The sequence below is a fragment of the Haliaeetus leucocephalus genome, unplaced genomic scaffold (assembly GCF_000737465.1).
Source record: "Haliaeetus leucocephalus isolate CR32 unplaced genomic scaffold, Haliaeetus_leucocephalus-4.0 Scaffold188, whole genome shotgun sequence".
Classification (NCBI taxonomy): domain Eukaryota; kingdom Metazoa; phylum Chordata; class Aves; order Accipitriformes; family Accipitridae; genus Haliaeetus; species Haliaeetus leucocephalus.
In genome coordinates this window covers 482,869-503,259 of record NW_010972624.1, presented here as the reverse complement: position 1 = coordinate 503,259, position 20,391 = coordinate 482,869, and the positions used below count along the sequence as shown (strand labels likewise).

Sequence of the window (20,391 nt, the reverse complement as noted above, 5' to 3'; positions counted from 1 at the left end):
CAGCCACCCAGCCTAAACCACTCTGATTTTGTGAAGCAGCAAATTGAAGATTTCCCTGTGCGACTTCCTGTCTTTTGAAATTGAGTTTTCCTCTTCCCTGAGTTGCTCAACTACCCCGTGCTCCCCAGTCATTCAGATGTTCACACAGGTTTAATGGGCATACCAGTGTCGAAGTCCGTTTCTTTTTCATGGCAAAAATACTGCTGAAGTTTTCTCCAGAGAGAGGAAGAAGATGAGAAGAATAGCAGTATTCTGCCCTGCGCACATCAAAAAGTTTTTATTTTCATGGGAATAGCTTTTTAATCAGACAGGTAACGTGTCAGACTGCTGTGGGTGTTGGGGCTCCGGAGTGCAGGCAGGGGCCAGGCTCTTGGTGGCAGCCCAAACACTGCGCTATCCCCAAGAGATGGAAAAGGGATTGAGCTTTCTACCATGGAGTATGAGTCTCTACCAGTGAGCAGTGCTCATGTGCTCTTCTTGGTTTTGCCTTATCTGTTAGATCATTTTCGTCTCTTGGCGGGTGCAGTGAGGGTAAACTCTGTCTTACTGAGGAACGGAAGATGTAGGCAATGCCTTAGTCTATGAATGCTACAAGGCGCTGAAACTTCATAGAGGGCTTCCTGGTTCTTAGGGATCTTCCATGAGCACCCATGGCAGCAACTGGCTGGTTAGAAAGATGGGCTTTTGGCTTGAGCTGGTTTGCTGAGTCTTAACTTCCTAATCTCTCCGGTCACATTCCAAGGACTGCTATCAATTAAGAAGGAAAAGTTGGGGCATGGGGGAGGTAAATGAAGTTGTAGTAGTGACAGTTTAACTAAACACTGTCAAATGATGGAGTTAGGGCATGGAAGGGTTCTCGATGAAGAGGACTAGAGCATGAGCCATCCCTTCTGAGCCTCTTAGCTTAATTGACTAAATTGAACAAGTCACTTGCTGCTTTGTGGCTTACTTTATGGCGTTACATGACACATGCTAAATTTCTCTATGATTAATATGCTTGAAGATGCGTCCTATGCTGCAGTAAATAGGTGCCTGAGTAAACGCATATTTGTGTATGCATATACTCCGTAGTGCGTTTTTCCCCTCGTATTGTTCCACCACTAATGGAGGTGTCCTGTGTTTTTTGTTTTCCAGTGATTCACTGTAGATGTTCCAGGTGTTTTTCTTTCCCTTCAAAGCGAAGGGTAAGAAAACGGCCTCGAGTCCTGACGTTGTTAAGTCTGCCCGAGGATGTTCTGTTTCATGTTCTGAAGGGCCTTCCTGCTGAGGATATCCTCTCTGTCAGAGCTGTGAGTCTGCTACTGCTTCCCCTCTGTCATGCACCATGGCTTTTATCTGCCTTTAGGAGCCAGGACTGCACACAGAAAAGGCTGGCTTCTTGTGTCAGAGTAAACCTGAAGAAAACCAAAGAATACATGCAGTAATTAGATTTTTGCTATCCCATTAGCAGTTTTATTTCTCAGTACTCAAGCTTAAGAAGATTAGCAGCAGTATTTGAGTGCTCTATGTAAATTTTCTGTGGGTATTGTCCTGCTAGATCACCGTGGCTGAACAAATTAGTTTGGTTTGGCGCCTCTTGCCTTAATGGTGATTAGGTAGGTAATGAGTTAATCATAACTTGTGATTAATTAGTTGCCTATCTAAAATTAGATTGCAAAGAACTATTTTTCTGCTGGTCCCTTTATTTTAGTAATTATTATTTTACGCTCCTCCCTTGCAGGTGCACTCGCATCTTAAATACCTTGTGGACAATCATGCTAGTGTTTGGGCATGTGCAAGTTTCCAAGGAATATGGCCTTCTCCAAACAATCTGAAGATGTTTGAAAGGTAAGGTTCAAGAATCAAATTTGTCTGACATTGTAGAAGAGCATGTTTGAAGTTATTACACCAAAGTTATTTCTCTTTAAGGGCATTAATATTCCATATTGGAACATAGCACACTAACTAAAATCTGTTACTGGTGCTTTCATATGAATGTGCAAGTGAGATCAGAGGCTCAAGAGCATAACCATATTTCTAAGTCTGAGTTGGCTTGGTCACTTCTTGTACAAACCAGCATATTGAAAAATGGGTAAATTTCAGTATTAAAACAAGTGATGTTTGAAAGGCTAATGATAAACCTGCTTAAAAATGATGGAGAACATATTTTTATCCCTCTGATTTGAAGGGGATACATCAGTTTAAACGTCATGATAATTGGTTTACTTCTGCCTGTTGCTTCTTTGGTGCATGTATGATCTTCTTTCTGAAGAAGACTACTACGTGCACATCAGTTTGGAAGGGAGGAGCACGAGGGCTTGATGAAGTCCTTGAAGGTGCAAGTACCAAAACATGTTATTGCATTCTGGTGTTGGGGATGTTGCATGGGAATGGGAAACATTCCTATGAATTGTCAGATTATCCTGGACATTGGCATAGAAAAGTGTTACAGCAAGAAGACCCTCAGCATAACTTATGTTTAACTTCTGTAGTGAAAGCACATATGCTTATGGTTGGCGATCACCAAATGCACAGCCTGGCCTCCACTGAAGTAACTTGTTTGAGGACGTGGGCCTGGAAGCACCTACTGATTTCAACCTCAAGTATCTTCTCTGTTTCCCATTCAGGGCTGCTGAAAGGGGTAACTTTGAAGCTGCTGTGAAGCTGGGGATAGCGTACCTATACAATGAAGGCTGTAAGTGTGGAAGCTTGTACTCAGGTGTTTGGGGAAGATGACATGACAGAAGGACATGGTAGATGAGCTAAAGGCTTGTTTATAGATACAGATCAGACTAATTGTCTCATAATAAAGTTGGCACTTTTACTGGCTGCTTAAAAAGCTGTTTCTTCTGTATCTCAAACACTGATGCTTTTGTACCCAGGTTCTTGAGCAGTGAAGTGCAGAGCTAGCTTGCTGCCTTCAGCGAATGGTTAGGTCGCATTGACTATGGTGCCTCTTCGTTTTACCTTTCAGTGCAGCTTAAGCACTGGCCACTAAACTGCTAGGTGTTAAATGACAGTATAGTGCACAGCTCTTTTAGAAAAGAAGTCAATGCATAGCTTATGAATTCATGTTTAGAAGTTACCCTTTGTAAATTTCTGATCAAACTTGGCTACTTACCTGGTGTGATAAATGTAACAAAAAGGACTGACAATCCACAGGACAAGCCTCCTTGCAGAGGGTACTGGCAAGGCAGGTGACTTGTATACCAATCTGTTTGTACACTGACAGGAATTAACATTGCTTTGAATGTTGGTATTTGCAGAACGTGCCCCCTGCCCCGCAGCTTAGGGTTATATGTTCCTAGAGACTGACTGTAGTAAGATTTTTCTTCTTTTGCCATCTCCATGATTTTTAAGGCTCTAAAGGGAAGATGCTATTCAATCTTTTCCTGATTGTATCCTATTGTCTATCTTGGCCTGACTAAATGCCTAGCACGTGTTGTGAATAAACTCTAAATGATTTCTGGTGGGTTTTTTGTTCAGTGTCCATCTCCGACGAGGGTCGTGCAGAAGTGAATGGATTAAAGGCATCTCATTTCTTCAGTCTGGCGGAGCGTTTGAATGTGTGCGCAGCCCCATTTATCTGGCTTTTTATCCGTCCTCCCTGGTCCTTGAGTGGAAGCTGTTGTAAAGCTGTGGTCTATGAGAGTCTCAAAGCAGAGTGTCAGTTGGAGAAAGTAAGATTTCTTTCTGCCCTTTATTTTAACATAGGCTGGTTGCTGTATCTAGTTATTTTGGAAAAAATATTTTTGTTTCCCCAAGGAGCTCGTATGCTCTTGTTACTTAAATGACTGTGGATCAATCACTTTAATGAATTTATTGCCGAACTGCACTTGGTGTATCATGAGTGCTGGAGGCCTGTACTGTCTCTTCTGAGAGACTCAGTACTGTCTCAGAAATAACTTTTCTTGAGAAAAGAAAGGGGGAAGAATGATTGAAAGGCAAACTAAATTGTAGTCTGGAATTACTAGCAAAAGTTGCTATTGTTCTTTGTTTATCTTTATAAATGTTTTATCTTAATGCTTTCTTCAGGCTCAAAAAGGATCTATTCTCCACTGCTTGGCTAAGATCTTGAGTCTCTTTGAGGTAAGCAGTATTACTGATTTGATGTGTTTGGGTACTTTTTTTGGTGATGCTAGTGCTGTTTACCTTGGGTTTGTTTGGTTGGTTTTTTTTAAAAAATCAGCCAAATGCTCTCATATTCCTCAAGTGGCCTAGGGATTTCTGTTCTCATGAGTTTAATTTACTGGCTGTTTAAAGGGACATTATCAACTTAGTTTATTGAATTTTACAAACGATGAAATTAATTTTGGCTTGATCACGGGCTTGCAGTGTGTTCAGGTCTCAAAGGAAGCCTTCCAGTCATAATGCGTATCAAAAAAAAAAAAAAAACCTTCAGTGGCAAGCAAGCCAAAAAGCTTTTGTCTAGCTGAGGAAAACCACTAACAGCTTCCTGAGCCTGGATCTTCAAATGGCAGCACTGAGTGGATGTGGGAGTACCCCTCATAGTCTGAAGGGGACTCACAACTGATTGGTTCTGCTCTGTAGCTTTCATTACAGAGCTGTTCTGTAGCTTCTGAAGTATTGAGATCTGGCATCCAGTTGGCTGGACAGCAAAAATACTGTCATGCCTTTTCTTTGTAGGATGAAGAAAAAAGAAAGGAATCCCTTGAAATGTTTGAAGAATCTTCAAAGCAGGGTTGTTTAAACAGTTCCTACCTCCTTTGGGAAAGTAACAGAAAGGCTGCTGTAAGTAGTGTTTTTTTTGTCTCAAAACAACTTTTTCACTGTAATTTCTGGACCTCTGTTATGCACAATGAATGTACACAAAGAAACTGCTGTTCCTCAGAGCTTACTTCATAAACAAGGAGAGCGCTGAGAAATCTCTCAAATGAGCTTTGGTCTGCCTTGGTGTTTAAAGTAAGCAAGTCTACGAGCAGTGGTAGCTGAGGTGCAAGCAGAAGTTCCTTTATACTAATTTTGCTCGACATAGGCACTGTTGACTAGTGGTTATATGGCTCACTTGGGAACAGGAGGGGGGAGACTGCCTGCATTGCCATTAATAAATCTGCCAAAGCTCTCATGATGGAATCTCAAGTGACCTGTCTCATTTCCTGTGAGACCTTGAGCAAGAACTGAAGAAAGTTTCTTCAAAACAACATTGTCATCGTGATGAGAAACAGACTGGTTGCTGAAATAATATATGTACCCACAGGCGGTGTTTTTCTCTGGATATTAATACTACAATCCTTCTGTTCGTTGTGTAAATGTAATGGGTTTTGAAATCTGTTTACATTCCTCTCTGTAGATGTCAGATCCTGGCAGATACCTCCAAAGTCTCAGGAAGCTACGAGACTATGCAGCAAAGGGCTGCTGGGAAGCACAGGTAAGACTGACTTTTCCCAGGAAAACAGTCTTTATTTGGTCTCTTCTATGCTGCTGTTGTAGGTTTAGAGTCCTCCCTTTAGAAGCAGGGTCAAAATGGCTGAATGGTATCTATATGTGCATGTGTGTATTTATTCTGCAGGTCCCCCTCTTTTGGAAAATACTGCATGTCTGTGGTAGAATCTGAGTAAAGATGCATCTTTTGATGGACTTAAAAGCCTGTGTCCAAATAATGCGTGTTCAACATTTAAGCCACACTAAGAACTACTGATTCAAGTAGTTTGTCATGTTTGCTCTCTGTTTTCTGCAGGAAAATTACAGGACCGTCCTGTGCTGCCTTAGTTTGTATTTGATAAAAAAAAAATACTTTTTTTATGTGTTCTCTACTACAGATAGCTTTAGCCAAAGCTTGTGGGAATGGAAACCAACTAGGATTAGAAGCAAAATCTTCCAGTGAAATGGTGTCTCAAATCTTTCAAGCTTCCCTTCCTATCAGCAAGCAAAGTATCTTCACTGTGCAGAAAGGAATGAATGAAACAATGAGGTAAAAACTCAGATCCAGGAGTCAGGCCACGGAGCAGACACCATTGCCTGTTTCCTTCCACATCTGTAGAGGGAAACAAATCTAGAATGAGGTCTGTTGGAAGATGGAATTTTTTGCTTTACTCTTCTGTGATGCATTGTGTACAATCAGAGAAACACATGACATTTCACAGAGGAAGTATCAGAGCCTTTATTTCAAGCCCTGATGAAGAACTGAAATGAAGTGTGTGAGGTTTTTTTTCTGGACTTGTAAGTTCTTGCATTTGTCAAGACTAACAAGTTCTTCAAGAACTGGAGGCACTGTTTGACTTGTTAGAACTATAGTTACTCTCTAGTTATCTTAGGAGTCCTTTAGCCTCCTAATTGGTATGCCCTACCATTTTTTTGTGCAAGTGCCTATTACAGGATAGTTTCTAATTCCATTTCACAGACAACTTAAGACCATTGACTCTTCAGAGAATAACAGGCATCTGGTTGCAAATCCTTATCTCAGTGCAATATGTCATTTTTCTGAAAATTCTTTTGGTGAAATTTCTTGGCTTGGAACTTCTGAGTGGAGAAGGGACTCAGTAACTAGGCGTGGGGAGGATGTTCAGCATGGGTTTGAATGGCTTTTAACTGCACAGATTATGTCTTTCTTTTCTAGGTACATCTTGGTTGATTGGCTGGTAGAAGTGGCTACCATGAAAGACTTTTCTAGCCTATGCCTTCACATGACAGTGGGGTGCGTGGATCGTTATTTGAAGCTGAGACCTGTACCTCGAGCTCGACTCCAGCTTTTGGGAATAGCCTGCATGGTCATTTGCACACGGTAGGGGTTCTGAATGGTGAACAGAGGTGGTTATTGTGATCATTCAAAGTCATTTCTGCAGCTCAAGCTTCCACCCTGCCCCTTGCTAATAATAATACTAGAAAGAATCTTTGGCTTCCCTCTACATTGACTGTTGCTTGAACTGTGTTTGCATACAGACACAACCTCTGCAAATGAGATACAAAATGTGTTTTTAAATATGAAAAAATTCCATAGTGGTGGATTGGTCTAAATGCATTCCATCAGCAACTGAAGTCTCATGCCATGTTAGCACAAGTAACCCTGTAAGGAACAACTGCAGTGGTGTTGCTACATAGTTTAGTGTATTATGCTCAGATGAACTGCATGGTATGGTGGAAAGTTATTCTTCTGTGTTAGTTTCCTTAATATCTTGCATCTTAACCTAGGAGAGGTTTCATAAATGAGAAATTAAGAACATTCTAGTAGGTGGTTCCAGCTTAAAGGTGAAATAAATGAAGAGCTGCTGTTCGTTCTTTCCTGGTCTGTACCTGGGAAAGTACCTTATAAAGTTGTTTAACTCTTTGGTCATCTTGGGTGCATTTATCAGCCACAAAAACATTACTGCACAGGTGCACAAATTCCCTTACTTCTGGGGCTAACTGTTAATATTATTTAATATTTTAGTTTCATCAGCAAAGAGATCTTGACAATACGGGAAGCTGTGTGGCTAACAGACAACACATACAAGTATGAAGACTTGGTCAGAATGATGGGTGAGATCATTTCTGCCCTAGAAGGAAAGATAAGGGTGAGTTTGGAAGTTGGATGGAATATTTCACCCTTTGGGCTGCTATTGAGGTCAGGCTGTTGTAATTAGCACTTATCCTTATCTAAGATGTTGGGGTTTTATGTGAGTGTTCTCAATCACCTCTGGCGAGCATGCAGATACAAAACCCTCTGCCTTTCTGTAGAGATTAAAATCTAAGTTTTAAGAGGCCATTTATTCTTTCACTTGAGAATGTTTCAATGTCAGTATAGTAGTTAAACAAAACCCAAACCCTAATGTAATGAAAACAGCATCTCCTGGAAACAACTGTTCTAAATACTTGGTGCTCATCTTGTATTTCCAACCTCTGTTCTCCTTTCTGCACTAGATACCTACCATTGTGGACTACAAAGAAGTATTGTCAAACATAGTCTCACTGGAGAGAAGAACTCTTCACCTTTACAGCTTCATTTGTGAACTGTCACTCTTAAACACAAGTCTTTGTGTGTATTCCCCAGCTCGGCTGGCTGCTGCAGCACTGCTGCTGGCTAAGATACTACACAGGCAAGGTAAGGGACCTTAATTTTTAATTGGAGCTACAGCATGGTATCTCAGTCTGCCTTGTCTTTTTAGGCAGCCTTTGGGGTATTTCTGGTGTTGCTTTGTCTTTAGGCAAGATGTCTGAATCACTTGGGCTGGGGGAGAGGGGCAGGGGGAAGAAGGGGAAAGGTATAAGACTTCAGAATTGAAGAGTTGAGCTCAGTCTATTTTACCCCATAATAGCTATGATGAACAAGAATATTAGCATCAGACTATGCAACCTTTGTGTTTAAACGAGACTGAAGATTTCTATACTTAGGTGTAACTTCAGTTTGGCAGGTAAACCTATCCTTGAAGCTAACTGTGAATTTGTTACAACTGTGTACAGGCATAAGCTTGTAAAGATCATGATCTTTATCCCATTAAGAAAAAAAAAAGTGCGTCTGATTACAGAACTACCAAGCTTTGTGAAATGGTAATCTGTATTCTCTTTTCCAGCACACCCCTGGACCAGCCAGCTGTCTGAGTGCACTGGTTTCTCTCTTGAAGACTTGTTGCCCTGTGTGCTAAGCCTCCACCAAAAGTGGTAATAGTTTTGGAACCCTTTTGGGAGGGCACCTGAGTACTTGAATCCCAGCTCTTGCAGGCATACTGCACCTATACAGTCAGCCCTTCCCAGTGAAGGAGGTGGCTTTGGGAAAGTGCCTTGCTCCCCACAGCACAAGGCACTAAGGCCTAGGGGCCAGTTCAGGGACAGCTATTGTATTTCTCCAAACTGGTAGTGGCCCTGGGTTACAGAAAGTGTGATGTTCCTCAAGGCTTGACAGGTTTCAGCTTGCCAAACAGCACTATTTTCATAAGACTGCAACTGGCTTAGTGGTGTGCTTCAGGAGGAGTTCCAGTAGCTAAAGTAGCTCATTTTTTTAAAGAGTACAAGGCAAATATCTTGTTTACCTCAAGGAACAGAAAAGGAATTAGATGCTCATATGTGTAGAAACGAAGTGTCCTGGCTAGCTGCTTAGCAGCTCTGCTGAAACACCAACTTCTTTAGCACAGAGCTGAGAGGGACAGAGGGAAAGTACTTAATTGGCAGGTTTTGTTAACCTTGTTTCATATAATCCATTCTAAGACTGGGGCTTTGATCTTTCTTTCCAGTTTTCATGATGATGTCCCAAAGGATTATAGGCAGGTGTCCTTAACTGCAGTGAAACAACGATTTGAAGATGAGCGTTATGAAGAAATAGGCAAAGAAAAGGTGGGTGAGCTCTTTGTCTTCATTTGCTGATGTCTGACACCCAGAGCAAAGCTACCATATGGCAGGATGTAGTAAACTTCAAATAATGGGAAGTGGGTTCTAACTTTAGACTTTTGGAGGAGAGAATATCTAAATAAAGTGGTAGTTTTAAGCTTGATCTGTGGGGACTATAACTGCTTTGTTTGAATACATGTGGGAAGAACTCACTGGGATAGATTTCTCCTAGAAAATAAATAGCCTCTTTCTGGGAATCTCATGGTCTAATTCTTACTGGTTCTTTGATTTTTTTTATTTTTTTTTTTTAGATGATGGGTTACAGCCAGCTCTGTTCATTGTTGGGTATGAAACAAGAGGACCCAGAGCCCAGTCCTTTGCACACGAATGTGGTGGAGATTCAGACTTTCCTTAGCTCTCCCTCTGGAAAGAGAACTAAAAGGCTAGTATAACTCATCACTGTAAATGTCTCTGAAGGTTAGCATGAGCTTTTCTTCTTTGGTATCCTGAGGTTTCATTCTTAAATGTGGTCAATTTTTCTACAATTACCTTGACATACCTATTAAAAGAGCTGGAAAAGAAGACCTGGCTTTTCATGTGTGACTTCTGGATTTTCCTGCTACAGGAGGAGGGAAGACAGTATTCAGGATGACAGGGGCAGCTTTGTGACTACACCCACAGCAGAGCTATCCACCCAGGAAGAAAGTCTTCTAGATAACTTCCTAGACTGGAGTTTAGATTCCTGCTCTGGTTATGAAGGTGATCAGGAAAGTGAAGGCGAGAGAGATGGAGATGGTGAGGCTTTTTATTCTCCTTATAAAAAGCAGACAAGAGAATTAAATCTGTCTTTTCATCTTTGCTTAAAACTGTTTCTCAGGCAACAGAAGCCTGAACTTTCAGCTGGAGACCAGTTGGAAAAACTCTTCCCCTTCCCCAGTGGTTATAATTGTTAAACTATTTTAGAGGTATATACCTGTTCTCTTTCTTTATACTGCTTCAGAACATGATGAAGGGTTTTGTAGCTGCTTAGTATTTCAAAGTGAGACTGTTTTCAGATACTGCTGATAGTGGACCAAAGATGAGTAATGGCCCACTGTGTTAGAAACACTGTATTACCTGTTCTGCTGACTCTGGGACTGGCTGTTCAATGGTCTGAGGGGGGGGAAAGTTACTGTTTTAAATGAGGGTGAACTTAGTGCTCTACCCTCTCCTCTGTGTCTAAGTAGACATAAGGTTTACACCCTTGCTTGTTTGTTGTTTTTTCTTTTTTGCTTGATTCTGTGATGAGTGCCTGCTTGGTGCTGACCAAATCCACACTAACCTTTTTCTTTTATCCTGCAGTGACAGGTCCCAGTGGGATCTTGGATGTGACGGTGGTCTATATGGATCCTGCGGAGCACTGCTGTCAGGACTCCAGTGATGAAGACACCCTAGCTGTAGAGTGGTCTGGGCACATGGCACCACTGAGGGAGGCTAAGCTGCTGGATGACACTCGCAGCCTTTCAGCATATCTCACCCCAAGAAATCCTAACATGGAAGGGAGCTCAGGCTACTCTTCTGTCAACAGTGCCAGTCCTACATCTTCTACAGAAGGCAGCCTCAGAGTACCTCTTAAATCTACCTCAGCACTGCCTCTTGGCAGTGCAATGAACAAGAAGCCATGCCTGCCTCACTACCTGGAATCATGTTTACAGTCAGTCTGTGCTAGGCCTAGTGATGGCAAGTGTGACAGAAGGCAAGTCAAGCGAAAAAATGTGGCAGAACACAGTGAAGAAAGGTTGAACTTGGGCTTCTTAAGCCTCTGATTTCTTCATGCTCTCTCCTTTTCTAGGATTCCTGGAAACAGTATTTCTGTTGTAGTCATACAGGGATGATAGTGAATAATTGTCAATACCTCCAAAAAGAGCCCTTCCCCTCAACTTCGCCTATACCTATCTTCTAATTCTGTAGCTCACTTCTGGGCCACTTCCTTCCTTGATAGCTGCCTTTTTAAAGTATTCCCTATTGTCTGATCCTCTGCAAACTTAAGATTCTTCTCCACAAAGGAAATTTTATAGCTCATTTTTGTCATACCTCACCAGTTACTGCTTGGTGATAGGAAAGAACTTGTCATGTCCCCTGCTTCGCTGTGAGGCCTGGCACTATAAAAGAAAGGAATTGACTTTGGTTCTCAAGTTACGGGATGTAACACTATGCTTGAATTCTTCCACTTGAAAGACCTTTTTGAGGTTGTGCTGCCTTTTCCTTCTGGCCAGGTACTGTCTCACTCAGCTGGTGCTTCCTTCTATGTATATACCATTTGCTGCACTGATACGAGGTTTTTATGAATACAGTCAAGAGGTAAACAAAGGCTCACTGCAAGTTTGAGCATCTTTTTTACCTACCTCTCAGATGGTTTTTAACCATGTTTGCCTCTGGCTCTAGTTGCCATGTTCTCGCCTGAAAAAATCTTCCTTCTGTGCCTTAATGCTTCACTGCCCAGTACTACAGTAATGTGATCTCTGTGAACTGTTAGTCTCTGCTGGAACAGCGTGGGTGAACTGCCACCTGCAGCCAGTGGCTCAGTTTCATTTCCTGTCTCGCAGAGTCTTCCTTGCTATTTCCATTAATGTGTCCTCAAGGGAAGCACACATCACTTGAACACTAGAAACAGGCAGTAAGGGCAGACAGTTTGTCTTACTGAAAGCCCTCATTTAAGCCTTGCTACTAGCTCCTAATCTGCAAGGGCAGCGTATGCTTTTCTTATAAAAAATGAAATCTGTGCTGCTTCAGTAACAATTTGAAGAAGCCACCTACACTGACCTCAGCCTAGCAAGCCTGGGTTAAAGCTCCTTCAGCCTGTGAACATTAGGAAAACAGCCTTCTCTTTACAAACAGGTAGTGAGCATTGAAATACCAAGGTACAAGACTTCCACGAGACGTCACTGAATTTAACACTGGAACTGGACTCCATGACTCTTCCTTTGTTTAGAAGTTACTGTGGCAGATGGCAACAGTTCAGATACACACAGTGTAGTGACTTTTTTATAAAAAACTTTTTTTTAATATAGATGGCTTCTTGTCTTACTTCAGTGACTGGTGTTTCACTGACCTGGGGCTTGGAGAACTGATGGGATGTTTGGGGATAAAGTCAGAGGTTAGCTCTGAGCTAAATTCTTAGGATTAAGTTGCAGCTGGGACTGCCTGTAGGCTATTTACTTCAATAATATGAGCAGCTGGGAGAACACCCTGCACAACAAGTAGCATGGGGCTCAATCCACCATCACAACTCTACAGCAGCCCCAGAAAGCCTACAGAAAAGGCCTTGAGCATGCCAAATAACAAATAGAGAGCAGCCTTGGGTGCTTGTCCACAAAGTTTATTACAAAACTAGGTACTGCCACTGTAGTTAAAAAAACAAGTCCCTGATTTACTTCTGTGCCAGGCTTCACCCTTCTCCTGGTGGCTACATTGCAGTTCTCCAGCTACTGCTTACAATGACTTGCCATGCAGGAATGTCTTCACATCATTAACTTGTTGCAGCAGCAGCTCAAAATTCAGCATTGGGTCACATTAAAATTGGAAGAAAACACTTGTTAAAAAAACTCTCAGTTCTAAAACAGGTACATAAAAGTTAAATATCAGCAGGAAAGGCCTCACACTGCAGAAAGCTTTGAACTCTTCCTGTGCAAGTTTTCTTGTTCTGAAAGACACTAGACAGGAACATTAATCAGTTCAATTACTTCCCAGGAAGAGTAAATTAGGTGATGAGGAGCTAGCTCCATGTTCCTGGGGCTTGCTGCTTAATCCAGTGGCCTTGGCTGATGCAGGCCTGGCCTAAAACCAGATCTGTCTCAAGCCTCAATCTTGGAAGTGCCTCATGGATAAAACAGAGTACCTGGGTCTGGAGAGCCACAGGCCTGAGGCAATAAAACCAGAACTACAAACTGCTTTCTAAAAAGGAAAAGCAAAAGATACAGCCCAGAGGGTTGGTTCTTTAAAAAAAAAAAAAAATTAGAAAGGACAAGATTGTATCAGTCTGCATTATGTTAACACCTCCACATCCCTGCAGACCATTCAGCCTTTGCTTTATTAACCCCTGTTATATTCCTCCAAGGACAAGTATTTCCAGAAGGTTGTGGAAACACACACTGTAACACAGGCTAAGCCCAGCTTTGTGTAGCACTGGACTGGTCTCTTAATCAGGAATGCTGGAGGGGCAGTGCTCCCTTCACAGATCAGGAGGAGCCCCTAGGTCTCACCTGGGGAGGTTTCACAGACCAACCTGCTCTGTCCTCACCTCCTGACTGCTGCCTCCAGCACTCCAGGGCAGATGGAGCAGGTCAGCAGCACTGTGCTGCTCCTGTGCTCACAGCAGTAGAGGGGGACAAGTACTTTGTGCTGCTCCAATCTAAACTACTGGCACTTACTTAGGGCACCATTTTGATATCCAGAGAGTCATAAGCTGAAGCTTTCATCTTTTCCAGTGGCTTCTTGAAGAGCTGCCGCAGGGCCTCATAGTCAGGCTTCTCCTCATACTCTAGTGCCATTACTTGCTGCAGGTAGCTCTGCAGGGCATCTGCAAAGCAAGGTACATCACTGCATGGAGCAGCACAGCACTCCAATTCTCTTTACAAAGCTGCTAAATGGCCTTCTCAGACTGCTCTCCCTGTAGACACTTCACCCACCTACCTTGGCCAGCTGCAGAGAGGGAAAACAAAACCACAGACTAATATGAAGCTCAAAGACAGGATGGGGAAATGACCTCTAGCCCCAAATACTGCATTTTTAAAGACACCAGAACACTTGCCTCTTCAGCAAGGCTCATGAATACAGATAATGGGTAGCAGCCCTCCTTGTTTTGCTGTAAAGACAAGGGATTTGTTCACAGGAGGAGCCTGTCAACCAGTCCATGCAATGCTTGGTCACCATCACCAGTGGAAGCCATCCTGGACTAGCATCCCAGCACAGAGAAGGTTCTAGCTTCAGGTACAGTCAATCCTCCTTCCCCAGTCCCACTGTCACAGAGAGCAAGCCCATACCTGGAATGGGTCTCTTCTGCCTGAAGCACAGTCGGAGAAGGCATTTCACATCCCCTTTGTACCTGGAATAATCAGTGCAGAGTGCTGTCAGATGAGAAGAAATGGAGCAGGCACCTGAACAGGCTGTCTTTGGCAATAGGGACAAAAAATAAAAAAGGCTGAATTCAGATGGCCATGTTCTGAATGGAGCAGAAACCAGGGTTTGTCAAACACCCTTTGGCCAGGCTCAGCCTTTACAGCAGGATTTACCCGCATCCCAGTAGTGTACTATGACTGAGTGATTTCAGTCTCAAAACCTCCCTCACTGCTTTCTGCTGAGCATTTCCCAAGAGAGTAGATGATTTCTCCTACTTTTCCTTCTTCTCCACCACAGTTTCTACTTTGTCCAGCTCCTCAGACCAAGGCAAGAAGCCAGAGAGCCATTTCAGAAGACAGTAGCCCAGAGATTCCAAGTCACTCCGGCGAGATGGTCCTGATGGGAAGGAAGAGATATTCACGTGTGAAAAAAACAGTTTGCTAGCCATTCCGGAAGAGGCCTGGGCTAGCACCTCTCCTCCAGAGAGTAAAGACTCCAGCACTCACTGCGCAACCTTGGAAGTCTCTATTTGAGGTACCCCTTCTGTAAAATGGGCAGCCTCATCAAGGGGCACAAGTCTAAAGAGCAGAAGTAAAGAAATGCAAGAGCTTCAGTAAGATGGGCTCTGAGATATCAATACTTCTGCGAGCCCGCTAACTCACACTGTTGAGGAATCACCTGCCAGCCTCTGGGGGAATATTTGCCCAGTCTGAACACTAGGAGAGAACAGTCACATCCCAACCAGGAGAGGAATTGGCTAATTTAAATGGCTTTCCAGCTCTCACTGTTTCAAGGTCAGAGCAGAGCCTGCTGCAAATCTGTTTTGGGCAGGGATCCAGTCTGGCTTGAAACAGATCCCTGCTAAGCCAGCATGAAGCAGCCCTGTTTTCTATTCCTTGCGCACCTGCAGTAGCCAAGGCTCCAGATGGAGGAGCAACATCCCTGCACCTCTTGCTCCAGTTGGAGTGATGTGGCAAATCTCAACACAGCAGCCCAGAGGCAAGAGAAATCAGCCCAAATAAGAACTTCATTCCAGGTGCATGTGAATGCCTGGAAAGCAGCAATAACAGAAATGCCAGCAGGGAGCCCTAGCTTCAGAGAGCACTGCCACAGTAACAGCTCTAGCTGAGCTTTGCTGGCTTGCGTTATAAACTGAGACTCACCTGCTCCCTTGTGGCTGTCCAGACTGATAAACTCTATCGTGCCTTCATGAGGGGTCCTGCTGCCTTCGCGCCAAGCCACGTGCTTCCCTCCTGGGCAGTAACGGAACGCATAGCAATAGCCTGCTAGGGTCACCTAGAAGACATCAGGAAGTACACATCTGAGCATGTGTGTGGTGTGAATTCCACTTACAGTGTAGCCCACAATCCTGCGCCACAGCACCTGCTTGAGCACTGCACAGAGTGCACTGCTCCCCTGCCCAGCCACAGGAACCTGGGTGTTGCTCTATCCCATTTCACAAGCCCACCTTCACTGCCATTTCCTTGCAACTCTGCTCCTGCTCCTTACCTGTGTGAGGTCTGCTGGGTTCAAATAGATGTTCTCAGCTGTGATGTTCCCATGAACGTACTCATTTTCATGAATGTACTCCAGGCAGTCTAGCTAGGAGTAAACAGAAGAGGCGTAAGCATATCAGAACCACGCAGACTCCTTCAGCACCCTGGCTATCACTGAGTTGGACCCTCCCCAGCTCCCCAAAGCTGTGTGGAGGAGCACAAAAACCACTATGTCTCACAGCCTCTAATTTTCAGGTGTCAGGTTTCTCTCATTCTCCTTACCCCAAATTCCTTCAAGGTGACATATTGCTCAAAAGATGCTACTCAAGTTTACAACAGGCTTGAGAGATGCTACTTAGAGATCCCAGCCAACCCCCTGGATCAGCTTTAAAACGCCTTTGAAAGATCCAGAAGAAAGTTTTAGGTCTTTTCTGAAAAAGTGTCTTAGAAAGTATTGGTTCTCTACATACCAGCCGGACTACAATCTGAAAAGCTGCTTTCTCCCTCAGTAGGTGTAAGCCATCATTCAGGACGGACTGAAGAGTTCGCCCTAAGTCAGAGAACACCAAAAACCTACAAGAGACAAGAGCTTAGCACGTAGCAGTACCTACCTGATTTGGAAACCCTGCAACAGACACTCGTCAAGCAATCCACCTGGATTAGACCCTCCTTCAGGTTGACCTGGGCAAACATTTCCCCAACTTTTGGTAACAGAACACTTCTTGAAAAGGAAAGACATATTGATCATGTGTTGCAGATATAGTCTCCCCTTTGTGTAATCAAGCTTAGAAGGCAGGAATAACGTGTCCCCTGGCCTGAAGGGCAGAAGCAGCAAAAGCAATGACTTCACCAGCAACATAATGACTGAAGGAAGCAGGAAAATGAGAGAGGCAAACCATTTGTTAATAAATTAGATAGGAGCAGTACATAAAGGTTAGGAGTCCAGGGGACAATGAGAAAAGGAATAGCAGACAGCAAGGAGAGAAGAGGGAAAGCCCAAGAAGATGGCAGTTGTGGACAAAAGAGCTCAGCTGTGCCCCTCGCAGTCACCTCACCTGTAGCTATCTGCATGCAGTCCAAAGCCAACGCAATTGGGGATTCCCAGCAATGGCACAAAGTGCCACTTCTTCCACTTCTCCACTAGAAGGGGAGAGAAGAGGACAGAGTGCAGCAGATGCTGCTAAGGAGCTCCAGAAAAAAGGCACTCAGTCAGGGATGCCCTTTCTCCAAAGGCCTACTCTGCCCTGGGCAGCTGACAGCAGGAAGCCTCTCTTGTACTGATTCTGTCCCAGAAATGCCAGCCTAATGTGCTGGGGTATTGGCATGTCAATGCACATAGCACTGCAGAGCAAGAATAAGACGGAAAGGATGCTGGGAATACCAGAGCAGGCTAAGGCATGTGGTTGCTATAGGGCTAGGTAAAACAAGAAGGGGGAAGAGAGAGAGGGATGGAGAAGCAGATTTTTACAGTCCTCCCAGAAGTGCAGGTTTGACATGAATTCCTCCATCACCCCTGCCCACATTCTCTGGTCAGCTTTGCTCTTGCTCAGGTTTTTGGGTCAATGGAGTAAATACCAGACAGCAACTGACAGAAATGCCCATGGAAGGGGCACAGAACAGAGAGGGAGCCAAGGCAGGTCAGGCTGCAGGGCTGAACAGCTACCAGTGAGATCAAGACAAAGCACAGGTAGACCAAGAAAGCTTAAAAATGCCAACACTGTGGTGTCCTCTGTACACAGAGACTCCTGGGAGAGCAGGCTCTTGGCCAAACTTCCCAGCACTCTGCCACTAACCAAGCAGTGAAGTAGTTTATTCTAGCCTGGCCTTCCCAGAGACTCACATAACTGAGGAGAGAGGGATGCCAGTTTTCCTAACAAGCAGCCTAGTCCTTACCCCTCCAAGAAGCACCAACCTGTGCCTGCCTTCGCAGCTCGCTGGAAGAAATTCTGTTCATTGTAGATCCTGCCATCTTTGACATCCTAAAGGGAACAGGAAGGAGGAGCATTACTTCAGCCACACACACCCTGCTAGAAAGGGAAACTTGGGCAAGATTGCTACAAGACCTTCACTACTCATTTTAAATAAAGCAACAACCCCCCCAAAAAATCAAATACCAGATCAGCGACAGAGCTGAGAACAGAGCTGAGGTCTTTTAGTTCACTATTTAATGCTGTGCCTAACAACCACATAAACTCTGAGCATCAGCACAGAACAAAGGAGTGGATGTCTCACATTGGACATTTCAAGCACTACCACTTCTGTCTGTGGGTTAAAAGCATCTAGATAATGTAGATCATCTGGCAATGTAGAGTGAGCTCTAGTCCCAAAGCTGTTATGTTAAAAGGAGCCAGAGGTGACCTTCTTATCCACAGCACAGATGAGGTTATTTCTGCAAACAGGCAAGTCCCAACAAAGAACTGTAACATTTTATTCTAGCTGTCAGAAAGTGAGACAAGTAAGAAGGTCTGTATTTGTGACATCCAAGTGTTTGGGTAATGTGTGGAAATCTTATGAGCATATTTTTAAACCAGTAAGTGCCCTTTTACTACTGCTGTTATCAAGTCACCTGAAATACATATAGTTTACAGTCAATATGTATGTGTTTGCCTACACACATGTATATACATACTCAGCATACTGCAGGCTAACTTAGGACAGATGCTATTATGCATGGGAGGAGCCAGCAGTTTTATATCCTGGCAGGTTTGATACCAAAGGCCCTACCCACACAACTGGCCAAGGTAGCTGGAGGATCAGCAGGCCTCAGGCAACACAACCAACCATGTTCCAGAGGATATTTTATTCTGCACCTTGCCTGGTGAGCTGATCTGAGCCATCAAACCCAGGAGCCAAAACGCTCTCATGTGCCGTATCATACTCTACAGTCCTCTGCAACCGCAAGGGCTGGGCTATGCTGTCAGAAGCCTACCAAGCAAAACGCCAAAAGATGCCAAAGGTGCGAAACAGAGGAGTTGGGAGTGTTGCGTACAGAAGCGATTATAGTTTCCCACCTAGTTTTGTGGCAACTTAGCTGTCTTTTCTCATTAACACTGTATTCCTCCTCCATCCTCTTAAATGTCTCTTCTGACAAAAGGGAGAGGGATTTTTCAAGTGCCCACAAGAGGGGTCAACACAAGGTCCCCCACAGAGCCATTAGTCAGCACTGGTCTTCCCACAGACAAGCAACCCCCAAGAGCCACGGCAGACAAGAAAACAGTCTTTCTGCTCTGGTTTGTCTGTTCCTGAAAATCAATCAACTGAATTTCCATTGCAGAACAGCTATTACTGGAAATAGCATGTTTCTGGAGAACCCAAGTTATTGGCAAGTGCCTAGAAAGCTGGCTCGAACTCCAACTATAATTACTGTTCGTTTTAAAAATGTGCTCTGGCCTTACAGAGTCTCTCAGTGCTGGTTCATCACATTACCTCAGCACAGGCAACAAATTCTAACCTCTCCAGTTTCGCCAGACTTCAGGAGGGTATGTGCACACTTGCCATACAGCAAAAAAGTAGGTCTGACATTAATGAATGAAGATCTGTACCTTACACCACCTAATTCAGTTTTGGAGATTACTGAGCCTGGTAAATCAAAGAGGCAACCTTCTGTGGTGAAGGCTTTTCGTTTGTTTAGTCCTCATATCTATTTTCTTCACACCTTTAGTGGAAGAGCCAACTTCTACTGAAATCCAAGCATGACACCCTCAGGAAGTTATATCCATATCCTAAGCTAGAAGGAGCCTCTGCGACCACTTTCTCTGAATTCCTCAGACAGTCTTAGCCATATACAGGCCAAGTGGGTCAGGCCCTGGACACAGTACACTATGCACTATTCCTTACCCAAACAGATCAAAACTCACAAGTTTGAGGGAGTATCTTTGCTTTTGAGGACAGGTTCCAGATGCTGACTGCGCTGTGGAAGGATGGAACAGATGTGGTTACAGGAGCATGGAAAAGAGGTACTTGCAGTGTCAGCTGCATCATTAAATGCAGCCTGTGCAGCTGGCTTTTACTTATCCTCAGCTTCTTTCACTTGCTCTTTGCAAAAGCATCCTCTGTGACAGTGTCTTCCCAGATTACTACAAAATAATTCTTACCTTGCTCCAGAAGCACAGCACCCCTGACATGCTTCGAGTGCAGTTCTGCTTAAGTCACAGAAGCATCTAGGCATGGTTACAGTAGTGGGGTGCTTTGCAGGTGGTATGTAAAGAACAAATCATTAGTAGAATCTCAAAGGCACCCCCAGATTCATTTGCTGAGCATTCCCTCCAGCTGACTTCATAGTTTGTCAACTCTGTAAGAGATGCCAAAGTCCCTTCTGCTCTGCATGAATGTTAGAGCTATATGTGGCCTTCCTTCTCCAAAAAGATCTGCACCCATTACTTGGCCTTGAGGTAGTTCCTCTTCTCCTGCTCTCAGACTGAGTGCTATAACACAGGTTATCTGCTGCTCATCACCCAAAAGGTGTTTCTATAAAAGCACCCTCCGCTATAATAACAACATTGATTTTCTCTTTTTCTAACCTCACATCTTTTTAAAGACATATGTGGATACCCAGACTTTG

General features: G+C 43.8%; 2 protein-coding genes across 2 annotated transcripts in view; one reads left to right on the top strand and one right to left on the bottom strand.

Moving 5' to 3' along the window:
- The window catches only part of CCNF (cyclin F), an 11,777-nt gene extending 253 nt beyond the window's left edge, over positions 1-11,524 (top strand). The window contains exons 2-17 of the mRNA XM_010565238.1: positions 1,135-1,289; positions 1,721-1,827; positions 2,607-2,674; positions 3,466-3,659; positions 4,015-4,068; positions 4,627-4,731; positions 5,291-5,368; positions 5,760-5,911; positions 6,557-6,721; positions 7,367-7,490; positions 7,837-8,017; positions 8,487-8,574; positions 9,144-9,243; positions 9,549-9,679; positions 9,863-10,032; positions 10,579-11,524. Coding sequence (XP_010563540.1) covers positions 1,135-1,289; positions 1,721-1,827; positions 2,607-2,674; positions 3,466-3,659; positions 4,015-4,068; positions 4,627-4,731; positions 5,291-5,368; positions 5,760-5,911; positions 6,557-6,721; positions 7,367-7,490; positions 7,837-8,017; positions 8,487-8,574; positions 9,144-9,243; positions 9,549-9,679; positions 9,863-10,032; positions 10,579-11,042 — 2,336 coding nt within the window. The 3' untranslated portion in view covers positions 11,043-11,524. The remainder of the gene's footprint in view (positions 1-1,134; positions 1,290-1,720; positions 1,828-2,606; positions 2,675-3,465; positions 3,660-4,014; positions 4,069-4,626; positions 4,732-5,290; positions 5,369-5,759; positions 5,912-6,556; positions 6,722-7,366; positions 7,491-7,836; positions 8,018-8,486; positions 8,575-9,143; positions 9,244-9,548; positions 9,680-9,862; positions 10,033-10,578) is intronic.
- A 1,079-nt stretch (positions 11,525-12,603) lies between these two features.
- Positions 12,604-19,954, bottom strand: VRK3 (vaccinia related kinase 3). Its single transcript, XM_010565260.1, has 11 exons — positions 19,925-19,954; positions 19,688-19,762; positions 17,743-17,809; positions 16,886-16,970; positions 16,301-16,403; positions 15,844-15,936; positions 15,498-15,630; positions 14,610-14,730; positions 14,259-14,320; positions 13,647-13,795; positions 12,604-12,919 (listed from the first exon to the last, which is right to left on the bottom strand). The coding sequence occupies exons 1-10, from the start codon at positions 19,952-19,954 to the stop codon at positions 13,647-13,649; spliced, it is 918 nt and encodes a 305-aa protein (XP_010563562.1). The 3' UTR covers positions 12,604-12,919.
- Between the last annotated feature and the right edge of the window lie 437 nt (positions 19,955-20,391).